Genomic DNA, 20,145 nt, shown 5'->3' on the forward strand with positions numbered 1-20,145 from the left:
AATGGACAACAAGTGAGGATTTATAGAACAATGGGAACTGAAAAGTAAGTTGAAACACAAGTGTAGCAGACATGTAGGCAGGCAAGCAAAAAAGGCATATACAAAATGCATTTAACATCACTTCTACTTGCACTTGCTGCTCATAGCACATCCTTTGTAGCAGCACCTTTTGTATAGATGGCACTTCATTAAAAGATTTCTTCTCTGTCCTCACATTACAATACACATCCTGTTCCTTGAAGTGTCTACAGGAATCAGCTTCCAATACAAAGGCTTAATCTACAGTTTGCTCAGGATTCCCACTGTATTTTACATTAAGATTCAAAGCAGGAAAGATGCACAACCCCTACGTAGATTTTGGTTCTAATCTCACCTCTGAGTAATTTTTTAAGCTTCATATGCAGACTAAATTCATCACTACATTTACTCTCGTTAAGAAGGCAGATTTCTACTCCTCACCTGCTTAGTGAGCGACTTCCTTCATGAGGAGCAAGCTAGAAACTTCCTTGTGAAGGTAAGTTAATTATACACCAGACAATGAACTAATCTCAGGTTCATGACTCAAACTGAACCTCATAGAAACTAGAAGGCACTGTCAGTTTACTGCTGAATGTAACTATTTAAAGATGAATCTGTTACTCTGTTGAAACCTGAAGTGTCCCTTGACCATAACACTGGTGTTAATAAAGAAAAAATAGCATTCAGACATAAATACATCTCATGCTCACCAGCAGCCCTTCATATTCTTCCTCCAGCTGATGAACTGCAGCCTTCTCCCGCTACAATAGAGAGAAAATATTTAGTAAGTCTTTTAAAGTTGCCCGTTTGTTGATATTTCTTTTACAGGGGTATAATGGTATAGCTACAGATGGTAATGCCTACAAAGCAAGAGGCAGAGGTGAGTAGCAGATCTGCACCACTGGAGGACCACAAGCAGTATAAAATCAAGGCTTAGACAAACTTACTACCCTCTGGGATGGTCATACATAAGAAAGGATGCACATAAACGTTGCAGTAGCAAAACAGATCCCAAAACTGGATCTTCTGTACCAAACACCTACACATTTGTGGGGAATCAGCTAGTCCTAGAACTAGTTTTGGAGATTATGAACTAATATAAACTATGACATGGCCATAGGCTCCAATTTTTATGCTCATTTCTATGACTGGGAAGCTGCACAACCTTGGAACTGGGATTCCGCAGAGCCAGGTGTTCCTATCTGAACGAGCAGCAGAAAAAAAAGCAGGGAAGAAACCAAAAATAAAAAAACCAAAACAAAAAAAACCCCACAAACAAACAGAAAAAAACCCAAAAACCACGAGAAAGCCCACACCTCAGAAAAGCTTCAAGTTTACCCCAGAATTTGGGCCTTTTTCACAGAAATTCCTTCATTATGCAATCCAGTACCTAATCACCCACCTTATACTTTCACTTTCTTGTTTTTATGTAGCTAGACAGGAAGTGAGAATAGCCACTTGACCACATTTTTCTCATAAAACTGTTGCAATATTTATTTGCCAGCCTTGGTGCCGAACAAAGTTAAATGGCTACTAATGTTTCATTTTTAAATTCTGCTGAAATAAGTAGAACACAAATTAATAAGGAAATAATAAATACTAGGGTTGAAAGAAGTTGCTATCATGACACCAGTGGCTTCTGAAGAGAAGATGAGCTATTCAGCATTCCTTTTTGTAATGGAGAGCCAAATGATACAAATCTAGCCTAGACAACATGTAAGGGAAGGCAGTAATTACCAGATCTGTTTTGACTTTGTCCAGGTGCCAGCGATAGTCTCCAATGGCATTATGTGTTCTCCTGTGCTCACTGATTTGTTGCTCGATGGATGCTGCATCAACCCCCCATTTCACTAGCTCCATTTCAGCCTATGAGAAAGAGGCAGTATTTGTATTTTCATTTCCAACATTATTATTTAAATTAGAGCATATAGGAACTGAAGTAAATCTACAGAGTAAAACTGAACAAAGGAAAGTTCAGAATAGGGGGATACAATTTCTTGAAACTATAATCACTTAAACTGTGTGACAGGCTCCCAAAGCAGAAGCAGCAAAGTAGGGAAAAAATATTTAAGTTGATTAAAGTAAAACTAGATGAAGCACACTCAATAGTGTATTTTCATCTGTTTTCTTTGGACCAAACTGTTCTTTTATGTTCTACAGTATAGTTACACTCTTATCACTCTGAAAAAAAATATGGCTTTACTAAACAATGCTATTCATGCAATTCATGTGAAAACACCCAGAGTCAAGTTCTGTAATCCAGTACTCTGCATGTCCATTTAAATTACATTCATGTAAACTCCAACAAATTCAGTAAAATGCAAACTAAATAAAAAAAAAAAAAAAAAAAAAACAAAAACCAAAAAAAACCCAAAAACAGAAGATAAACTGAAATAATTATCGAACATGTTGTTTGTCTTTCATTTTCACAACACAGGATGCCAAGCGGAAATTTCTAGGACCAGCCTTTAATAAACAGTAATACACCTGGATAATTATCAACTCAAAAACTGACTGCAATCCTTTTTTTATTATTTTAATATATTAAAAGCCACCAAATTCACAATCCAGCTCCTCAAACTCAAAATCTTCTTTTATGCTGTAAATGTACATTCTGTCTCTGTCTTAATGACAGTTCATGGATGCATACAGGAAAGAAAAAGGTGTCTTCATCTTGGGTTGAGACTGGATTGGGTAATCACCAGCTCAAAGTCAAATCTTTTTGAGTCAATAGATGACAATAAAGCCTGAACCACATTCAAGCCTATGGGTTCAAAGGCAGTATTGCAAATGATCCAAGAAAGAAAACCATTTTGGTTCAGCCTTCTAAAAGTTACAGGACTTTGACCCTTCTCCTCATATTTAAACAGTCTAAAGATTCTGTAGCAACAGCAGCAGTCCTGGCTGACTCCCAGCACACCAACAAAGGCTGTCTGGATTTCATTGCACTTTCTGTAATTCTGCACTGGAAATTTGACTGACCTTCCAGCCACCTGATTCTCCTGTCAGCAAACCATCCACATAGAACACACAGAAATAACAGCATAAAACCACAGCTGCTCACAGATTTTTGCCACATCTCACCACTTTACAAGGATAAACATTATCCTGGTCCCAGTGAAAGCAGGTACTGAGACATAGCAAGGCATGGTGGAAAGTTCAAAATAAGTTTTCTCTAAGAAACTTCAAGACCCAACCAGGGAACTAAGTGCTTTCTGGGCCCACCTCAGCTTTGCCTTAAGGACTGAAGAAGGGAAGAGTGTACAAGCCTATTACTTTCACAGGAGCTATTGTGTGGGAACAAAGCTATAAAGAGCTTTCTTGTGCTTAGTGAGGGGTGTCTGAACAGGGTGTCGTGTGATGTCTTTGGAAAGTCCAGTCTTTCACTGCTGGAAGTGTGCCCAGTGCCTGTCTAACATCACTCCTCAAACCATGGCAGGACTGATGATTAGCCACAGTGTGTACAGAGCAACCATATCTGCTGCTGCTGTCCAGACACAATGCTTATACACATTACCACACAAGGAGTGCATCTCCACTCCCTCTGCTTCCTCTAAAACATGCCATACTATGGAAGGGCAGTGGAAGACTACACTGTGACTAGCATTCAGTTAGTATGAGAAAAGTACAGAGCTCTCCCTTCCTCATCTGGTTTGCATAGTAGCCACCTGGCAAACACTATATGCAGATAACAATGGCACAATCACTAAGCAACAACCTAATAAATAGAGATAAGAACAATACCATTGCAATTTGCAAGGAGTCTGCAAAGTATAACTTCAGCCACCTTGTTCCATCCTCCCTACCTGTCTCTCAGAAAGGGCTATCCAACCTCAAATACTCAGCTTTTACTTCAGCAGCACAAAAACATAGGGCCCTCGATATCTGTTTTCTGCTCCTGGTTACACCATTAACAGCTGTGAAAATTTTTTTCTGGGAATCCAACAGACAGCAACTTCAGCATTTCCCTGTTTATTTTGGTAGTAACTTCTGAAAGCCTAGTGCCTGTGGCAGTCAGCTCTACCTTCTGGCTCCCACTGTGATAAGAATAGACTGGAGGGGGAGAACAGCTGTAAAATACTGCACAATGGTTAAATCTGTGAAGCTGGTCCTATCTGTGTAAAAGGGTTAAATAAATATGAATCATAAATTAAACCTGTGGAAGAAAGGAAGGAAATATTGAGCATTATAATCTCTAACAAAAACATGCCAATGTCTTTTGTTATTTTAACAGCTGTGCCTCATCTAGCTTTCAAACCTAACTTCCACACTTTTTCCTCTGCAAAAGAAGACCCCAAATCCATGTTCACAAGGGAAAAAAGAAATGAAAAAAAGGGGAACTTGGATATACGAGCATTCCCAGATACTTATTAAGTTTCTATTTAAGTTCTGCATAGATTTACCTTCTGCTGCCTCATCCAGTTTAAACATTCACTTGTGACACGTTTCGTGTACTCATCCCAGCCTGAGCCACTCTGGGAGGAGTAGCAACCACCACCTTTGGAGCTGGCCCTCCTGGCACGGGGGACACTGATGGCTTTGTACAGGGCACGCATTTGCTCTTGAAGCTGAAGCAGCCTGAAAGGGAAGGAACAACTTAGCATCTATGAGAAAAAGAGCCAGAAAAGATGGAAGCATCTCTCAAAATTCATTTCTCCCACTGGACCACCAATTATTTGAAACAAAACATGCTGAAGGTATCAGCTGTGGAAAAAATACACTGACTAAAATTTCACAGAGAAAAACCAAAGTGTGAAATTCTGTAAGGCATGTATTACTGCAAAGCTCTTCTCCATATTAGCATTCCCCAGATTTAGTGCCACCATCTTAACTTCTGTCATATTCTGCAACACCAGGGAAGGAGAGCACTTGAGACACCACAAACTTCTAACAACCACATTCCCTTCTCCAGCAATACCTTTTCTGATACATCTCACAGGGCTGGCCCATCTGCCTCAACTCTCTAATGAGCCCATCCAGGATATCCATTTGGTCATTTGCTTGTGCAAAACACTCCTCCAGATCTCTGTTCCCTCTAATCTGGACACCATCCCCATATTTCAATTCCTAAAACAAACAAAACAAAGAGATGAGTGATTAAATTAAATATTCACTACCTAAGCTTCAGCTTGTTTTAAAAGAGGTGCTATGAAGACTTCTATTTTTAAGAAGCATGAGGGGTTTCAATTGCTTGGTCTCTTCCTGGTTTAGCTGGCAGAAGGCCACTTAGAGTAGTTTTAAAGTCATTATTACAAATAAAATATGAGAGAAAATTATTACAACATATTAGCAACCAAACCTTTCTATAAAGAACAGCACATACCAACTTGCTTGTTTTAGCAGAGTCAAGGCTTCACATGGTGTGCTCTGTTTTTAAGACCTTACCCGTTTGTGTTCAGAGGATGAGAAGCAAACACTTGTGGGAGGTGGTGGATATTGTTCATGATTTTTCAGAAGTTCCCTTGTGGTTCTAAGACATTCTTACCCTGCAGAAACACAGACTGTGCCCTGTCTACCTGGGACCAGCTACATGCCCTGTCACATTTGTATCCTACCCTATCACCCAAAGCTTAGGTAAATCCTCCATACACCCTCTCAGCATAGTGGACAAGAATGGTTATGGTGCTTCAAGCTGCAAGAGATGGCTTTTTGATCTCATCCCACACTGACACAGCTATGCTGAACAAAACATAACCCAGCTGTGATTTGATTTTAAAAATAAAATGTTGATAGACCTCATTATTTTGTCTCTCAGAAAGAAAGTATAAAAAAAAAGGTAAGCAATTTATTTTGTGGAACCAAGCTGGAACTAAACATCACTTTCTTTCAACTTTCCTGGAATAATATTAATCCATAACAAGAGGCAGTATTTACTCTGGCATTGATTTTTATATAAACATGCTCACACGTGCTGTATCTCTGAAGAGGACAGACTGCTAACCACAGAGTTCATTCCTGAAAGAATTTTCTGTCCACAGAGGGTCCAAAAGTGTGCATTAAATCACATCTATTGCCAGAACTGGGAACAGGGCTTGCATCCCAGTGGCCTCAACAACAGCATGCACTCACCACCCTGCATCTCTTCTGACTTCAGCAGGAACAGAGGACATTCCAGGTTCGCCAGGACTGATTCTAGCATCAGCAAGTAATCCCCCTAATAGACACTAATCAGTGTTATGTACAGCCAAGATCCTCTGCATGCATTTGGGATGAAACAGTCAAGATTTTAATCCGATTTCACATACTTCTTTAGAAATCTTTTGGTAAAGTAAAGGCTCTTCCTATGGTGGTTCAAATTCATACTATGGCCCAGAAAAATACGACAAAATCCTACAGGACACTCTGAGGAGGATAAGTGGTCAATACATCAGTTTACACTGGCAGTTTTCTTGATATAAAACTGAAAGTAAGAAAATAAGATGCAGTAAAATCTGTCTGAAGGATGGGATGTTTGGGGGGGTTTAAGTGATTTTTTTGTTTATTTGGGGGGGGGGGGGGTGTTTTTTCCTTTAATTCAACAAGTGCCCCTTTACTTAATTGGATGTACATCTGTCAATTTTATGGAACACTGAGTGCCAATGGAACACAGTGACCTAGAAAGAAGGTATGCATCACATAAACAGCTGAAAGGGGAGAAAGAAGATGAAAAAGCAGAGCCTATGAGCCCAGAAAGAAAACACAGCATTTATCTCCTGTAATACTCATTATCACTTTTGATAAGAACAAGGAGCACTCACGGGTTGTGCTATGAGCTCAGCTCGCATCAGGCAATCTGAACAGTTTTGCAAAAGCTCCTGGATGGTGTTCTGGCGTCTGGACACTGTACAGGTTCCATTCTGACTGTTGTGGAAGAGAAGAAGATCATTAAGTAAGTACAGAGTAGTCGCACATTTTGAAGACATGAGAAATAAAATATTGGGAATGCTAAGGAAAGTCATGTGGAATATTCCATGTCCCTCCTGCATAACTGCACTGTGAAGGTCAGTGCTGATTCCACCAATGCAGAGCCACTTTATAATTCTGTAACAGTAGGCATTGGCCAACTTCATCACAGCATAAAGCAGAAGGTGGAAACAAGTATGCCATTAAGAAGAATTTTTTTTTTCTTCCAGTACAGGTATCTGTAGCTTTGATCACAAAACTTTAGCAGTATTAGAGCCAGCATGGATTGTTCACAATCTTTAAATCAGTACACTAGAACATAGCCTTTACATGATATTATGGTATGTGTTATCACACCAGCCATTGAATAAAAGGAGCCTAAAAGGAAAGCAGGATCCTCTGCTACACAAGCACATGAGCACCCAAGTCCACACTGGCACATGAAGGGCTCTTTTGTCAGCAGAAATGCATGAAGTGAGTGCAGTGTCTTAAGAAGGAATGGCAAGATGCACAAGCTACTACAAAAACAGAAGTAGGACCTAGAGTTAGAGGACATTAAAGTGGGAGTTCAGGGGTTCCAAGTCAAGTTCCACAACTGCAAACACCAGTGGGGGAACATCCAAGCCAGATAACAGGGTCATTATTGTCTTGCACATAATCTGTTGCATCCCTACTGCCAGAAGGTTGATTTTCCAGCATTGGGATTCAGCCACTAAAGCGAGCCACTGCTAGTTGAATGTGGGTGAGGTGCTTCAAGCAAGGAATCATTCTTAACTGATGGAATCAGTGCTTCCAAGCAAGCCCAGGCAGCTCTAAAACCAAAGCACTTGCCAGCAAAACTAAAATAAAATAAACCACTACTAAGAGACAGTAAGAAACCAAGACACTTCCAAGATTTGCCTCGTTTTCTAAGTTCTGTGCTCACAGTAGGTAACCTTTTCCATTACAAATCACTGAAGGCCCCAACCTTCCATACAACAGTAACATCAAAAAGACTGTTGGTGCAAAATTGTCCACCTCAGAACCAGCAAGTCAGCTGCATTCAATGGAAATGTTTCCACTGACTTCAGAAGACTCTGTCCATCCTTCACAAAAGGAACTGTGACAATGTAAAAAAAATTGGCAGAGCTGTCCTTGGGAAAATCACTACAGTGCTGAGAAATGTCCAACAGTATATTTTTAGGAGCACTTCTGCAGTGCTTGCAGCTGGTGCTTCAGCAGCCTGACATTCTCCTATCAGCTCTTCTTGAGCAAGTGGAAAAACTTGGAGCAACATTCACCAGCTTCCCTCAGTATGAGGGAGCAGACCCTCAAAAACAGAGACAGGACTGGAGAAGCACTGTATGACTTAAAATCTGATGTACACAAGCAACTCCTGGCTTCCACTGTGACCCTTTGGCTGCACAAGTGCTGTGCCCTGCTGTGCTATGCACCACTGTATATCTTGGAAACAGCTTAAAGAAAACAATTGCGAAAAATAACATGTGGGTCTAGTTTTGTGCTAGGCTTCCCATCAGCTTCCTTTTCTAAATCATTCCTTCTCCTGAGGCATCACTGTTATGTTGGGATCAAGAAGTATCTGACTGCATCTAAATTTACATTTAATTATACCCCCAATTACTCTCATGAATGAAACATAAGAAAGAAGAGAGAGAAACCTTCCAAGCAATTTTCCTTTTTAGAAGAGTGGGTTTTTTTTTTCTTCAGTCACTTTTTCAGTCATCTCCTGACAGGTATAAATACTGGATATCCAAAACCAAAAGAACTATAGATGGGGAACAGACTTCTATTGTAGAAAATCTGAATTATCTCCACTGGCTTCAGGGTAATTTGACTGATCTCCCATGCATTACTTCACTTTACACTGAAAGGCGGTTTAAACAACAGCTGTCGTAGTTAACAAGCTAAGAAATAGTGAAGAAAAGCCATTGTCAAATAAATAAAACTACTAAAACAATTAAAAAGATAGGAAAAGTAGAATTGCAAGTATTTTGTGTTCATCTCAATGACACTTGAATATCACATCCAGAATTATTGTCCATATAATAAAAAAGTTGGAAAACTGAAATAGTTTTGTGTCTCTATATTAAACCATCTTCAAAGACAAGAGCAGATGCCTAGAAGCAGGAGGCTTAAGCTCACCCTATTTAGATCTTCAAATAAAGATAAAAAAGTACTTGCTTACAGTTCACAGAGGCCTTCAAAAGAAGAAAGCAGCAAGCATTTAAGATTCTCCAATCTAATAGATAAAGACACAACCAAATAATGGCAGAAGCTGGAACACTATGAAGTGAAACCCGAAAAGAGCACCGTATTTCAGCAATGCTGCTTTCAGCACTTCAGATGTCAGTTTTGCTGTTAAGCAACTATTTTGCTAGTCAAAATACTGAGATCAACACCAGGATAAAGAGGGAAATGGTAATGGCCCATTCGAGGCAGCTGGGAACACTGGGCAAGCCAATGTCTTTCAAACCCATCAGCAGACCAAATGGAGCTGTACTGTGCCACGGGGCATAGCCATAGCCAGCAGACACCAACGCAGGTGCTCATGTTTGATGGCAAAGCTCCACCAAGTCAACAGGACTCAAAGACTTCATATCCGAAGAGGATTTAGCTGTACAAACATAGTCAAGAAGATTATAAAACAACCTCTGTATTTAGAAAACATAACAACACCCCAGCACATATTGGCTGGTACATCAGATGGCACCAGCACAATTTCACGTGGACACATACACAGTACTTTTCACCCATGTGACAGGAGAGTACTTCATAAGCTGTTTCAGAGGTCCTCAGTGTAATATTCCTCTAATTGAAGCCAACAGGCCTTTAATGGGAATGAGTTGATCAAAGCAGAAACCCCAGTGCGCAGAGTAAGCAGACATCCAACCTTGAGGCAGAAGGAAACAGCCAGCCAAAGGAAAATCATCTCCAACGCAATGGCATGAGGTCAAAAAAAAAAAAAAAAAAAAAAAATTAAAAAATACTGGACTAAAGAAACTGAGGCAAACCCAAACTCCTGCACATGCTACATGGCATCACAACGTGGATTTGTGAAGTACAACCACAAACCACATAAACTAGACCATAAGTAGAAATTGAAATATGTGCCCGAGAAAGACGTAAGACCCCAACAATCCTCACATGACACAGGCTAAGACTGTTACTACAGATGGTATTTTGTCAGTGTAGTTCTTGCTTCATTTGATTTTGTTTACATGATGCTGAGTAAGTTTGGTCATTTTAAACCCCCCTGCTGCTATGATGACAATTTGATTTGGTTTTAACTCTGGCAACATGTAAAGCTTAAACCTGTGAACAGGATCCCGCTACACCTAACACTGTAGGTACCTCATGTAATATGGACAGATTTTTCACATGTTTTCTATTTTTCTACTCCTGTAAATAATTAACACTTCTCAACCGTTCCATCAGAAAGGAAAAGAACCAGAGCTTGGTCTTCAGGACTTACAGCACAAGAGTGCAGGGACTCCTACTAATAACTGCAAAGATTTGGAAGAATCAGACTATTTGATGTACTGCTTTGATTTAGTAAGCCCTGCAGAACAGTGCTGAATGAAGCAGCCTGGGCTGCCTCAGACTTTAACTATCCATTTGTCCCTACAACTCAAAATTTTAGACCGTGACACTTATTTTGAAGGCAACTCATGAATTTCAAATGGATACTATTACACTGAGTTCTTTATTAGAACAACTTGGTTTTAATAGTCATTAACTATTAAAGGAACAAAGGAAAACAAAGGTGGGTAGCATCTTTGCTTTAAAATTAGGAGACTACTTCAAAATGCAGAAGAATGTCTTTTATTGGGGATATTAAAATGTAGCCCTGTAACCCTCTGCTGCCAGAAGAACCCTAGGAAAAGCACATCATCTGCACATCATTGTCATTCCATACAGGAGCCACCCTGCTTGCTGCATGTCAAGGCAGAACACATTGCTCCCTTTCTATACTGCACTCCTGCTCTCACAGAGGAGGGAGAGGACAACCCAGCCCTTGCTGCCACCAGGCTTTGGGCAGGATGTTAGCTCAGACAACACTTCCTTGCTGCAATAAAACCCACCTGAGCTAAGCTCAGCTGTTACCTTAATTGTGTGTTCTCAGTTTCCGAACTAGGATTGCACTTAATCGGTACTAGTGAGCCCCACAAGACTCCCAGCTGTTCAAAACCAAGAAACAACTATTTCCTGATTTTTTTTTTCCAAAATGGGTCTGTGAAACACTCTGAAAGCCACGGAACGAGTTATGAGAGATGAGACAGACATGGCAAACCCAGCTCTGCCCACGTCCCTGGAACACAGCAGGGCTGACTGACTACTGCTGCCACTCAGCTACTCAAGCAGGCAAAAGATTTCCTCAGTAACACATTTCAAATGTATGACATAACCTCAGCTAACACCCCACTTGCACCCTTGCAGGCCCAATCGAGCAGTCTGTACTGCAGAACCAGAGGGGCAAGGAAGAAAGCCAACTCCCTTCTGGTTTCTCATTTGCCTCCAGCTGCTGAAGACCTGCACACCCCCAGCATAAACGCCTGCAACGCTGGGGCTGCTCTGGTTTCTGCCCTTTTTAGCACACATCAAGAGGCTGCTGTGTTATCCAGAGGGCGATCAGCGTCTAGAGAAGCAGGGCAAAGGAGACAGGCAGCTACACATCCAGCAGCTCTGCAGAGCCTTTCAGCAGCCTGACAGCTCCCTGAAGCTTTGGAAGCACAAAGGGACAATAATCTTGGCCCAAAGATCTGATTTAAACTGAATCAGAATAATCCTTGTTAAATTTTCTGATTCCTCCACAAAACATTTAGCCTTTTAAAAATTCAAAGGTTTGTTTTGTTTTGCTTTGGTTTTGTTTTATTTTTTAATTCAAAAAGCAAAGGAAGCTTTAAAAAAGGTCTTTTTGCAGGCCTAAAGTATCCAGGGACTCCCATAACTCAACAATGAGAGCAAAACAATAGCACTTTTTTTTTTTTTCCCCTCATCCACACAAACTTGTTTGAACAAGCAATAGATTCATCAAAGGATTACCTGCTATGCCCAGAGTAGGCAAGTCAGAGGAAAAACCTGACCTGGAGTATCTATACCCAGAGCACGGCCTGCACACACCTATCCATCAGTGCCTGCAAGTTGGGCATGTGTGCCCCTGGAAATCCACGGGTATACATCAGCAAAAGGTGGAAAATCACAATATCCATAAAACTCGAACCAGAAATTAAAATACTATAACACAAGCTTTTTTTTCCTCCCCTCAAAGAAAGTGAATGGAAGAGTCAGAAACTACCAAGAATTTTCTAACTGGGTTCTCCCCATATGTTCTTCCCAGGATCAGTTTTGGCATACAATGGCCTCACCAAACCAGTCCCTTCTGCCAAGTGTGCACACAAGACTAAGGCACAATAACAAGAAACCTCAAGAGCTGCCCACACCTTGCACAACTGGGCTCTAAATACCATTAGAAATGTGGAAAAAGATTAAGCCACTGCTGAAAACTTAAGATCCCTGAGGCTAAGTGACTTCAGAGCAATCTGTGTTTCACAGGGGATCGTGCCACACCTATTCACAGAAAATCCTCACACTTTTTCCCACTGATATTAATCATCAGGAGCAACAGCACCATTTCAATAGGCCACACCTGGCCAGTGCAGCACTCTGCAGAGATGCTGCCTCTCCCACCTCCAGCTGTGGGAGAGAGAGGGAGGTGCAAATTCAGGATCCATGGAAATACACCTCTGCCGGACATCAGCTGCTTGGAACACCAGCAAATACTTTGCCTGACTGAGCAAACCTGCAAAGACATCTGGCTTGAAATCTCAGGCATGTATCTATGAAAAGGTGAGTTGGGATAGGTACAACCAGACACCTTCCTCTTTGGTTGCCCATGTTTTCATTTGCCACCAGGGCATTTTTTCCCCCTTGGTGTAAAGCTCTGGCAGAGGAGCTCAAATGGGACATTACCACACCAGCCCTACCACCACGCAGCTTAGCCAGGACCCTGCAGATCCATGCAAAACTGATGAGAATGGCAAAAACGTGGCTTTCCATATTTTTTTCTCCAGATTTACTTTGTCTGTCATTCCCTGAAAGTAATGTCAGGGCATGGGATGCTAACTTCTAACTCCTCTTCTGACTTAAAGCACAGAAATCACAGTAACTCTTAGGCAGAATTGCGTAAGTGGATTTATTTTCCTATCACGCAGTGACGATGAATCCAGGGCTATTTTTTTGCTAGTCTCAGCAATAACAAAACTGCTAAACTCACCACTTTCTTTCCTTCTCTCACAGCATATCAGATTTTATCTCTCCATAGCAATGACATTGACAAATATTTGACTGATGAACTGGCAGTTTAGGTACGTGTGACTCACTGTCAAGCTGAGTATCTGTACTCCGGGCCAAGCTCATCCTGAGTTCCCAAGCCAGAAGAAACTGGGAATGTTGTAAAGGCACCTTGCTGAGCCCTAAGGGTGGGGAGTGTCTTACGTTGCTCTGTGAGTAATGCAATACCCAGCACAGACTTGTTTGGCAGAATACGCCCCAAAACTTCCAAGACTAGACCCTAAGTTGAATCCTACTGCATTTAAAATTAAGATACAGTAATTCTTTTCATTAGAAAAAGAAGTCTGAGTTTTGTAAATTCAGTAAGTGCCACTAAAATTTGGCACAGAAGGTACCAGGTTGAATGCAATTATTTTAAAAAATTATATAAAAAGTAAATTTTTTTTTTTTAATTATTTTAAAAAAACAATTCCGTAGATGATGGCGCTGATCCTGCAAGCACAACATGCACTCCTGGGGAGTCCACACTTAGTGGACCTGGCTGCACACAGTACATCAAAATCAGGTGTGATTCCTTTTTTTTCATTAACTGGCAATGAAACACTCATTTGTATTGAGGAGTACATTCTAATTCAAGTCAGCACAAATTAAAAACAAAAACTCAGTAAGGTACAAAGACATACACTTGTTTGCAAATAATTAAAGTATTTTCTATGATCAGGTATTTTCATATACAAAAAAAAACCTATATATGTAAGCATATACATGTGCATGCATTTTGATAGTATTAAAAGGGGTATTCAGTTCCGTGCAGATTTGCAATAAAGCGAAGAGGAAGTTTTCATTGCAACCTCCTTGCCAGACACGCCTTCCAAAAAAGGAGATATGAATATTACATTATACGGAGAAAATGAAAGGATATTGATACAAGGTTGTTAACCTTTTGATCAGCTCTATCCTTTCCTTTCTTGCTACACCAGCACTGAATGTGGACAAAAGAAGAGCCTAACAAACTATAGACTGGTTTAAAAACATGTAACAAAAAAACAAAGAATGTTAAATTAAAGGAAAGTGTTTCTTTCAGCTGCACCAGAGTAAGCCTGGGAAAAGAGACTAGCCTGGAAGTAGCATGTTCAGCTATTAATTTTTCATGTCTGTCACTTGTAAATAGTAAAGGCATTTGCACTGGAGCACCACTAGCAAAACAGATCCTCACAAATGCAATATGACAACATTTAGGAGTCCTAGTGTGTGCACGCTTCCATGGTAAAGAATTGAATTTTTCTAATTATATAGCAATAAATAGGTATTCTTGTACTTCTCTTGTCATAAGTAGAAATGTTATAGCTGTGATTCATCATCAACTAACTTAGCTGTGCACAGACCAAACCAAAAGTCAAATGAAGAATTAAAACTAAGAACCAAACAACATAATAACTAAAAAAGAAAAAAGTAGAAGAAAAATTTTTCTCTTCCACTCAGTGGCTATCTAGCAACAGGCCTGACATACCTAAACAGAGCACTCTGTGGTCTCTAGGGTAATCCTAATTCTCTACAGCCATTTATAGATCTGCTTGATTTAATAAAGCCTGACTGTTCTCAACTGCTGTTTATTTGCTCTATATGATTCTCATCTTTCTGCAATCCAATAATGTACCAGCTGTATAATTAGGGGTTAAGTTCTAACACATATTACACAACAGCACTTCTGAACCAATTCTTAAATCAATGGCATCGATAATTAGATGAACAGGTTTAATGGAGCCATTCCAGAGGTTTATAAAAAAAATAAAAAATCGTCAGAAGTGTTTTGTATAGGTCCCTTATAAACCAGTGCTGTCTCCTTCAGTGACTGTAAATGCTGACTGCTTTTCAGTTCTGTGAACTCCCAGCTGAGGGGATTAACGGAGAAGTCTTCAAGATCAGTGCACTTATTTTGCCAGAATAGATTTGCACAGACTGATGGTACAGCAGCATCCACAAAAGCAAGTGTTCTCCAAACCAGGATCCATAGCCAGTACCCTGCCCACATGCTCTCCACTGTTCTCTCAGCAACACAAGGAGCAGAGAATTACGGGGGATGGCGGGGGGGAGGAAGAGAAGTAAACTCTATCTTCACTCCCCAGACACCAAATATCAGGGATGGACACATAAAAGATCATGGCCTTAAAAGCCTGGGCTTTGCACAAGCTAGAAACAAACTAAGGAATTAATAAAAGAACGATTACCACAAGTTAAAACTGTCTTCTAGCCCTAGTTATACAACTGCTGGTGAGGGCAGTGAGAGCTGGGCCGGAGTGCGTGAGGTATAAAGCAATTTATGACACACAGCTGGCTTTGAGTCACTCAGCAAAGCGGGGTTTTATCAGCAGAGAAAAGCTGGGTCCCGGCAGCCCGCACAGACACTTTTACACCTGAAGAGTCCATAGGGGAGACACCGAGGTTACCACTTTGCTTTTCATCCCATTACTCCTTTCAGAGGGAGTCCCCACCGAAAGTGTTGGGTGTCTTTCCACTTGTAAACATTAAAAGTTCTTTGCTTGTATTTTAAAGCCTTTTAGGAGTCCGTCTCCTTAGAGGGGAGGAGGGGTGGGAAAAGCCATGCAAGCTTGCACATCGGGGAAAGGGCGGGCAGGCAGGCTAAGGCGGGCCCGAAGGAGCGGGGCCGGCGGCCGGCAGGGCCCGCACCCCCACCCTAGCCCAGCCCGTCCCGCACCTACCCGTATCCGTCGGAGGCGTAGTCCCCCCCGTAGGTCTTCTGGTAGTAGTAAGTCTTGTGGGTGTGGGTGCCGCCGCCGCCACCGCCGCCCCCCACCACATGGGAGCTCATCTCGTAGCGCAGGTCGGTGCCCGAGTCGGCCCGTGCCATCCGGCCCAAAGTGTTGATCCGCGGGTGGGAGCCGCCGTTGATGCTCATGGCGGCGGGGAAGCGCGGGGGGCCGCCGCCCGACGGGAGAAGAGACGGCGGGGAGAGCGACGGGAAGACTGAGCCGGAGCCGACGGGGGAAAAGGCATTCACCCCCGGGAGGGCTCGCCGAGGTGCCGCCTCTCCCTCGAAGCCCGCCGAGGGCCGGGGAAGAAGGGGTCGAGCGCCGGGGAACGGCGCGGCCGGCAGGTGAAGGGAGGGCCGGGGCGGCGTGCGGTGGCGGAGCCTGAGGGCGGCAGCGGCTTGAGCGGAGGTCCCGTCCCGTCGCGTCCCTTCCCCTCCCCGCCGGCAGAGGAAAGGCGAAGCCACACCTTTCGGTGCCGGTTTTAAGCGGCGCTCCTGGGCGTGGAGCCGCCGCCGCCTCGCCTGCGCTTTCCGCGCCTCTTCGGCGGCCGCCTCAGGTTCCTTCCCTGCCCCGGCCTCCGCCCCGCCGCGCCCGGCCCGGCCTCGCCTCGCCTCCCCGAGGCGGTGGGGTTGCTCCCCGGTGGCCGCCCGGGCACCGCAGGTTTTCCTTCAGCCTCGTACACGGTGTTTCTAACTTCCTCGGAGCAGCGTGGACTGGCCTCGTAAGATGCCAGTGGATGTTGGAGCCTATTAAAAACTTGTTTTTTGACCTGTATCTACCCGGCTGGTGCTTCCCCCCTCCCTGTTACGGAGACCCTGGGGAATGGGGCAGCTCGCCTGAGGGCCGGGAGCACAAGGGGTGAGAGAGGCCAAGAGATGCCCACGGTGCCCACCCACCCTCCTGACACTCAGGAAGGCAACCAGCACCCGAACAAGGCAGCGCTGGTTGAAACATCGCCATTGCATCCAGGATGGGTCTGGGTAGCTGGTGGCAGCCCTCTCCCCCCTGCACCACCATGTAGCACATCGCAAGGGCCAGCATGCTCAGGAGGAAAGCAGCCTATCTGTTTGTTTCGTCAGCTGCAAAGTACTTGGGTCCCCATGTTTGGGAAGGCTGCTGATACTCCCGAGTCCAGACCATTTCTTAAACAGCCCTGAAACTTGTACAGCAGCCCTTGAAGTGTTTGAATTGTGACATGCACTGACTGAGAGGATATCCAGAAATCAGTGTCTCAAATTACTTTTTTCCCTCGTTTTTTCTTGATTCTTGCCTTCTGGTGCTCTGAAAGTTATGCTTTGCTCTTAAAAAATAAGCCAAACCCTAGGAACAACATAATTTCAATATATTTGTGTGCATGCAGTGTGGCAGCAAAGGCTGTTTGCTGTAGAATGCCCAGTGGTGCCTTCATTATCAGACATTAAACACAGAATCATTCTCAGGGGTCGATTGAGAACAGTTTCTTTGCTACACTCAGTGGCACTCCCTCAGCTGGTAAGGTCACTTGCCCATGGTGTTTGAAGACAAAAATAAAATGGCCAGATTTTAAGATGCAGCAGTCACTCATTAATTACCAAGCTTTTCTGAAATAATCCTCAGGCTTTCATCCCAAAGTGCAGTATATGAGCCAGACATATTAGTCACCTGATGCTTGTGCTTTAAACCTGAGGGAGATAACCAGCAGCCCACACCATCCATGAATTCTCAAATCCATTTCTGTCTTCCCGGCAGTGTTCATTCTTTTCACGTTTTAAGTGCAAGCAATAGGCCACGGGACAGCAAATAACAAGTACAAAAACACACCAGAAGGACAAGACTTCCTGAGCTACTTAAGAGAAAACCAAATGCCTCCTCAATGCCACTGAAACCACAGATGCTCTGCAGAGGCACTGCAGCATAAGTTACACAGGAACCTGCCCTGGTGCTGGTGCAGTGGTGGGCACAGCATAGCGGAGGCATAAGAGCTCCTCCAAGTAAACATGGGGCTGCCTGGTCCCGAAAGGCATCCTGACAGCACTGCCTGAAGCTGTATGGAGTGCTACAAAGAGGCAGAATGCAACTTGGCTATTATTTTTGAAGTCATACGGTGACTTCTGTATTGTAATATATATGCTGTATTATATATAACATGAGTCATTATATACCAGTGCATATATATGTATACACACACATATATATGCATATAGGTACATGTATATGTGGATTTGGGGTGCTTTTTTGAATACAGATTACATCTGCACGATTTGATGATTTGACATTACATGCCAAAGTCATTAGGGAGCAGAATACAAAAGCAGGATGAGTAAGAAAAACAAATACGTAGGCTTAATGCTATAAAGAAGGAAGTAAAAGGTAGAATGTAGAAAACAAATGTAGAATTGGAGGAAGATGCAGAGTGAGGGAAATTCAATCTTTATGCCTTGATAGTCCTCTCCAAACTTTTTGAAACATAAATATAGATCTCTGCATTGGTGCCACCAGCATACCCAAATGTCAGATTTTTTTTGTATGGTGATGGCTTAAGGCTGGCACTTCTGATTAGACATATGAACACAAAGAATTTTTTTTCGGCAAGTCCCTTTGAGAACCGTTCATTTACATGTATCCATATTTAGAAATCCAAAAGTACTACAATGATTTGGGGTTCTTGCTGAGATTTAGTCCATCTCCAATCAGCCCCACCTCTCAGCTTGGACTGGTGTGCCAGCTGAGTGAGACACTCCATTATCTGTGATGGAGACACTGTGCATGTGATACACCCAGAGCCTGGATGAGTCAATCTTACCTGGACATGTAGAAAAATGTACTTAAATAGCAATTGAATTCTGCTGGTCCTGCTCACACAATTTGCTCCACTGGAATGGAGGGGATAAGACTGAACTGATACTGAAAACAGCTCAGTGCTCCTATCTGAACTGTTTCTCTTCAAGAGCAAACAAAGTAAATACAAAGTAAGTACAAACAAATATTTTTAATTGCTGAAACAGTCAGTTTTACTTGCACGCTACCCTAAGTGGACTCAGTTATCTTGAAGCAGGATCAGGTCATGTGGGTATTGCTTAAAATTTTACTGACTACAGGAAAATACCACCATCATAACTGGAAGATCTTGCCTAGACCCTGCTCCACTACTTCTGGAAAGGCCTGGTCCTGATGTACCTAAGGCCACATCCTAAGCTCCTTGGCTTTCTTGACTTCAAAGAGGCTTTGAGAGCAAATGTCCAGTAAATAAAAGCAGTTGAGTCTTATTTTCCTTCTAAGAAAAACTCCATGCAGAAGAAAATAACATGCAGTAATTTGGAGTTTCTTGCTCATCTCCTTTATCAGAAGGTAGTATTCTGCTTCTTAAGACATGAATGCATAAAAATTGTCTGGGTCTTAGGAGACTTTCATGAAGCAAGTCAATCTAAAGAAGATACAATATTCCCTCAGGGCTCCTTAAACCAAGCCAGAGCCAAGGTCTGGGCTGCAGCACTATATCCTCACTCACCTCCTTTGGAATTGCAGACACCATGAGGATATCAGGAGAAAGCAATTCCAAGGATCCAAAGGAGATACAGTTGTGCCTTAACACTGCTTTAAGTAAGAGAAGGAAGCTCATTTATACATAATACTAGGAGTAGGCATAATCTCTCCCTTAAAGTTTCGTGGAAAAACCATTCCCAAACCCAAACAATGTGCTCAAAATCTCAACTTTAGGCTTAGGCTGCTGGACAGCGAGTCTTTAACTATTTGGGACACTACCTGAAGTGAATTCTAGAAGTTGCACTGGTCCCTGTCTATATCAGGGAAACGTCTGCATTTTGAAACTACGTTTCCGAAGCCACACCAAAATTCCCCTCAATGGCTTGTTAATTAACAACTTTTACCAGTAGTTTCCAGCCCCTCCTATTTGACATGCCATCTTCTGAGCTTACTTAATAACATCCTGTCTTTAAAATCCTCCCTGCATGCAGAAAAGCCTTGCATGAAGAATAAACTTTAAATGGCTAAAAGAGGCTAATAACCAGTGACATCTGACAATCACAGCACAAATCTTGAGTATGACTGGGTAACTGATTTCTATTGCTGTAGCTTGTGAAAGACCAGGTCTGGCATTCCAAACAGAGATTGAATCATGCAGGTAAAACAGCGTGTGACTCCCATGTTCCCAGCTGCTTCAGTTTTGAGCAGTGAGGGCAAGTTT

At 42.5% G+C, this 20,145-nt stretch overlaps 1 protein-coding gene across 3 annotated transcripts in view; it reads right to left on the bottom strand.

Annotated features, from left to right (window-relative positions):
* Positions 1 to 16,412, bottom strand: part of DSP (desmoplakin) — a 38,836-nt gene extending 22,424 nt beyond the window's left edge. For 2 of the 3 annotated variants that reach the window (XM_071736486.1, XM_071736485.1), the window contains exons 1-6: positions 15,912 to 16,235; positions 6,756 to 6,858; positions 4,937 to 5,085; positions 4,422 to 4,596; positions 1,756 to 1,884; positions 729 to 779 (exon numbers count right to left, since the gene is read on the bottom strand). In XM_071736486.1, the coding sequence (XP_071592587.1) occupies positions 729 to 779; positions 1,756 to 1,884; positions 4,422 to 4,596; positions 4,937 to 5,085; positions 6,756 to 6,858; positions 15,912 to 16,108 (804 nt within the window). In that variant the 5' untranslated portion in view covers positions 16,109 to 16,235. Of the gene's footprint in view, positions 1 to 728; positions 780 to 1,755; positions 1,885 to 4,421; positions 4,597 to 4,936; positions 5,086 to 6,755; positions 6,859 to 15,911 lie in introns of all 3 variants that reach the window. The other variant, XM_071736484.1, reaches the window with a different exon arrangement.
* Between the last annotated feature and the right edge of the window lie 3,733 nt (positions 16,413 to 20,145).

Source organism: Heliangelus exortis, chromosome 2, assembly GCF_036169615.1.
Source record: "Heliangelus exortis chromosome 2, bHelExo1.hap1, whole genome shotgun sequence".
Classification (NCBI taxonomy): Eukaryota; Metazoa; Chordata; class Aves; order Apodiformes; family Trochilidae; genus Heliangelus; species Heliangelus exortis.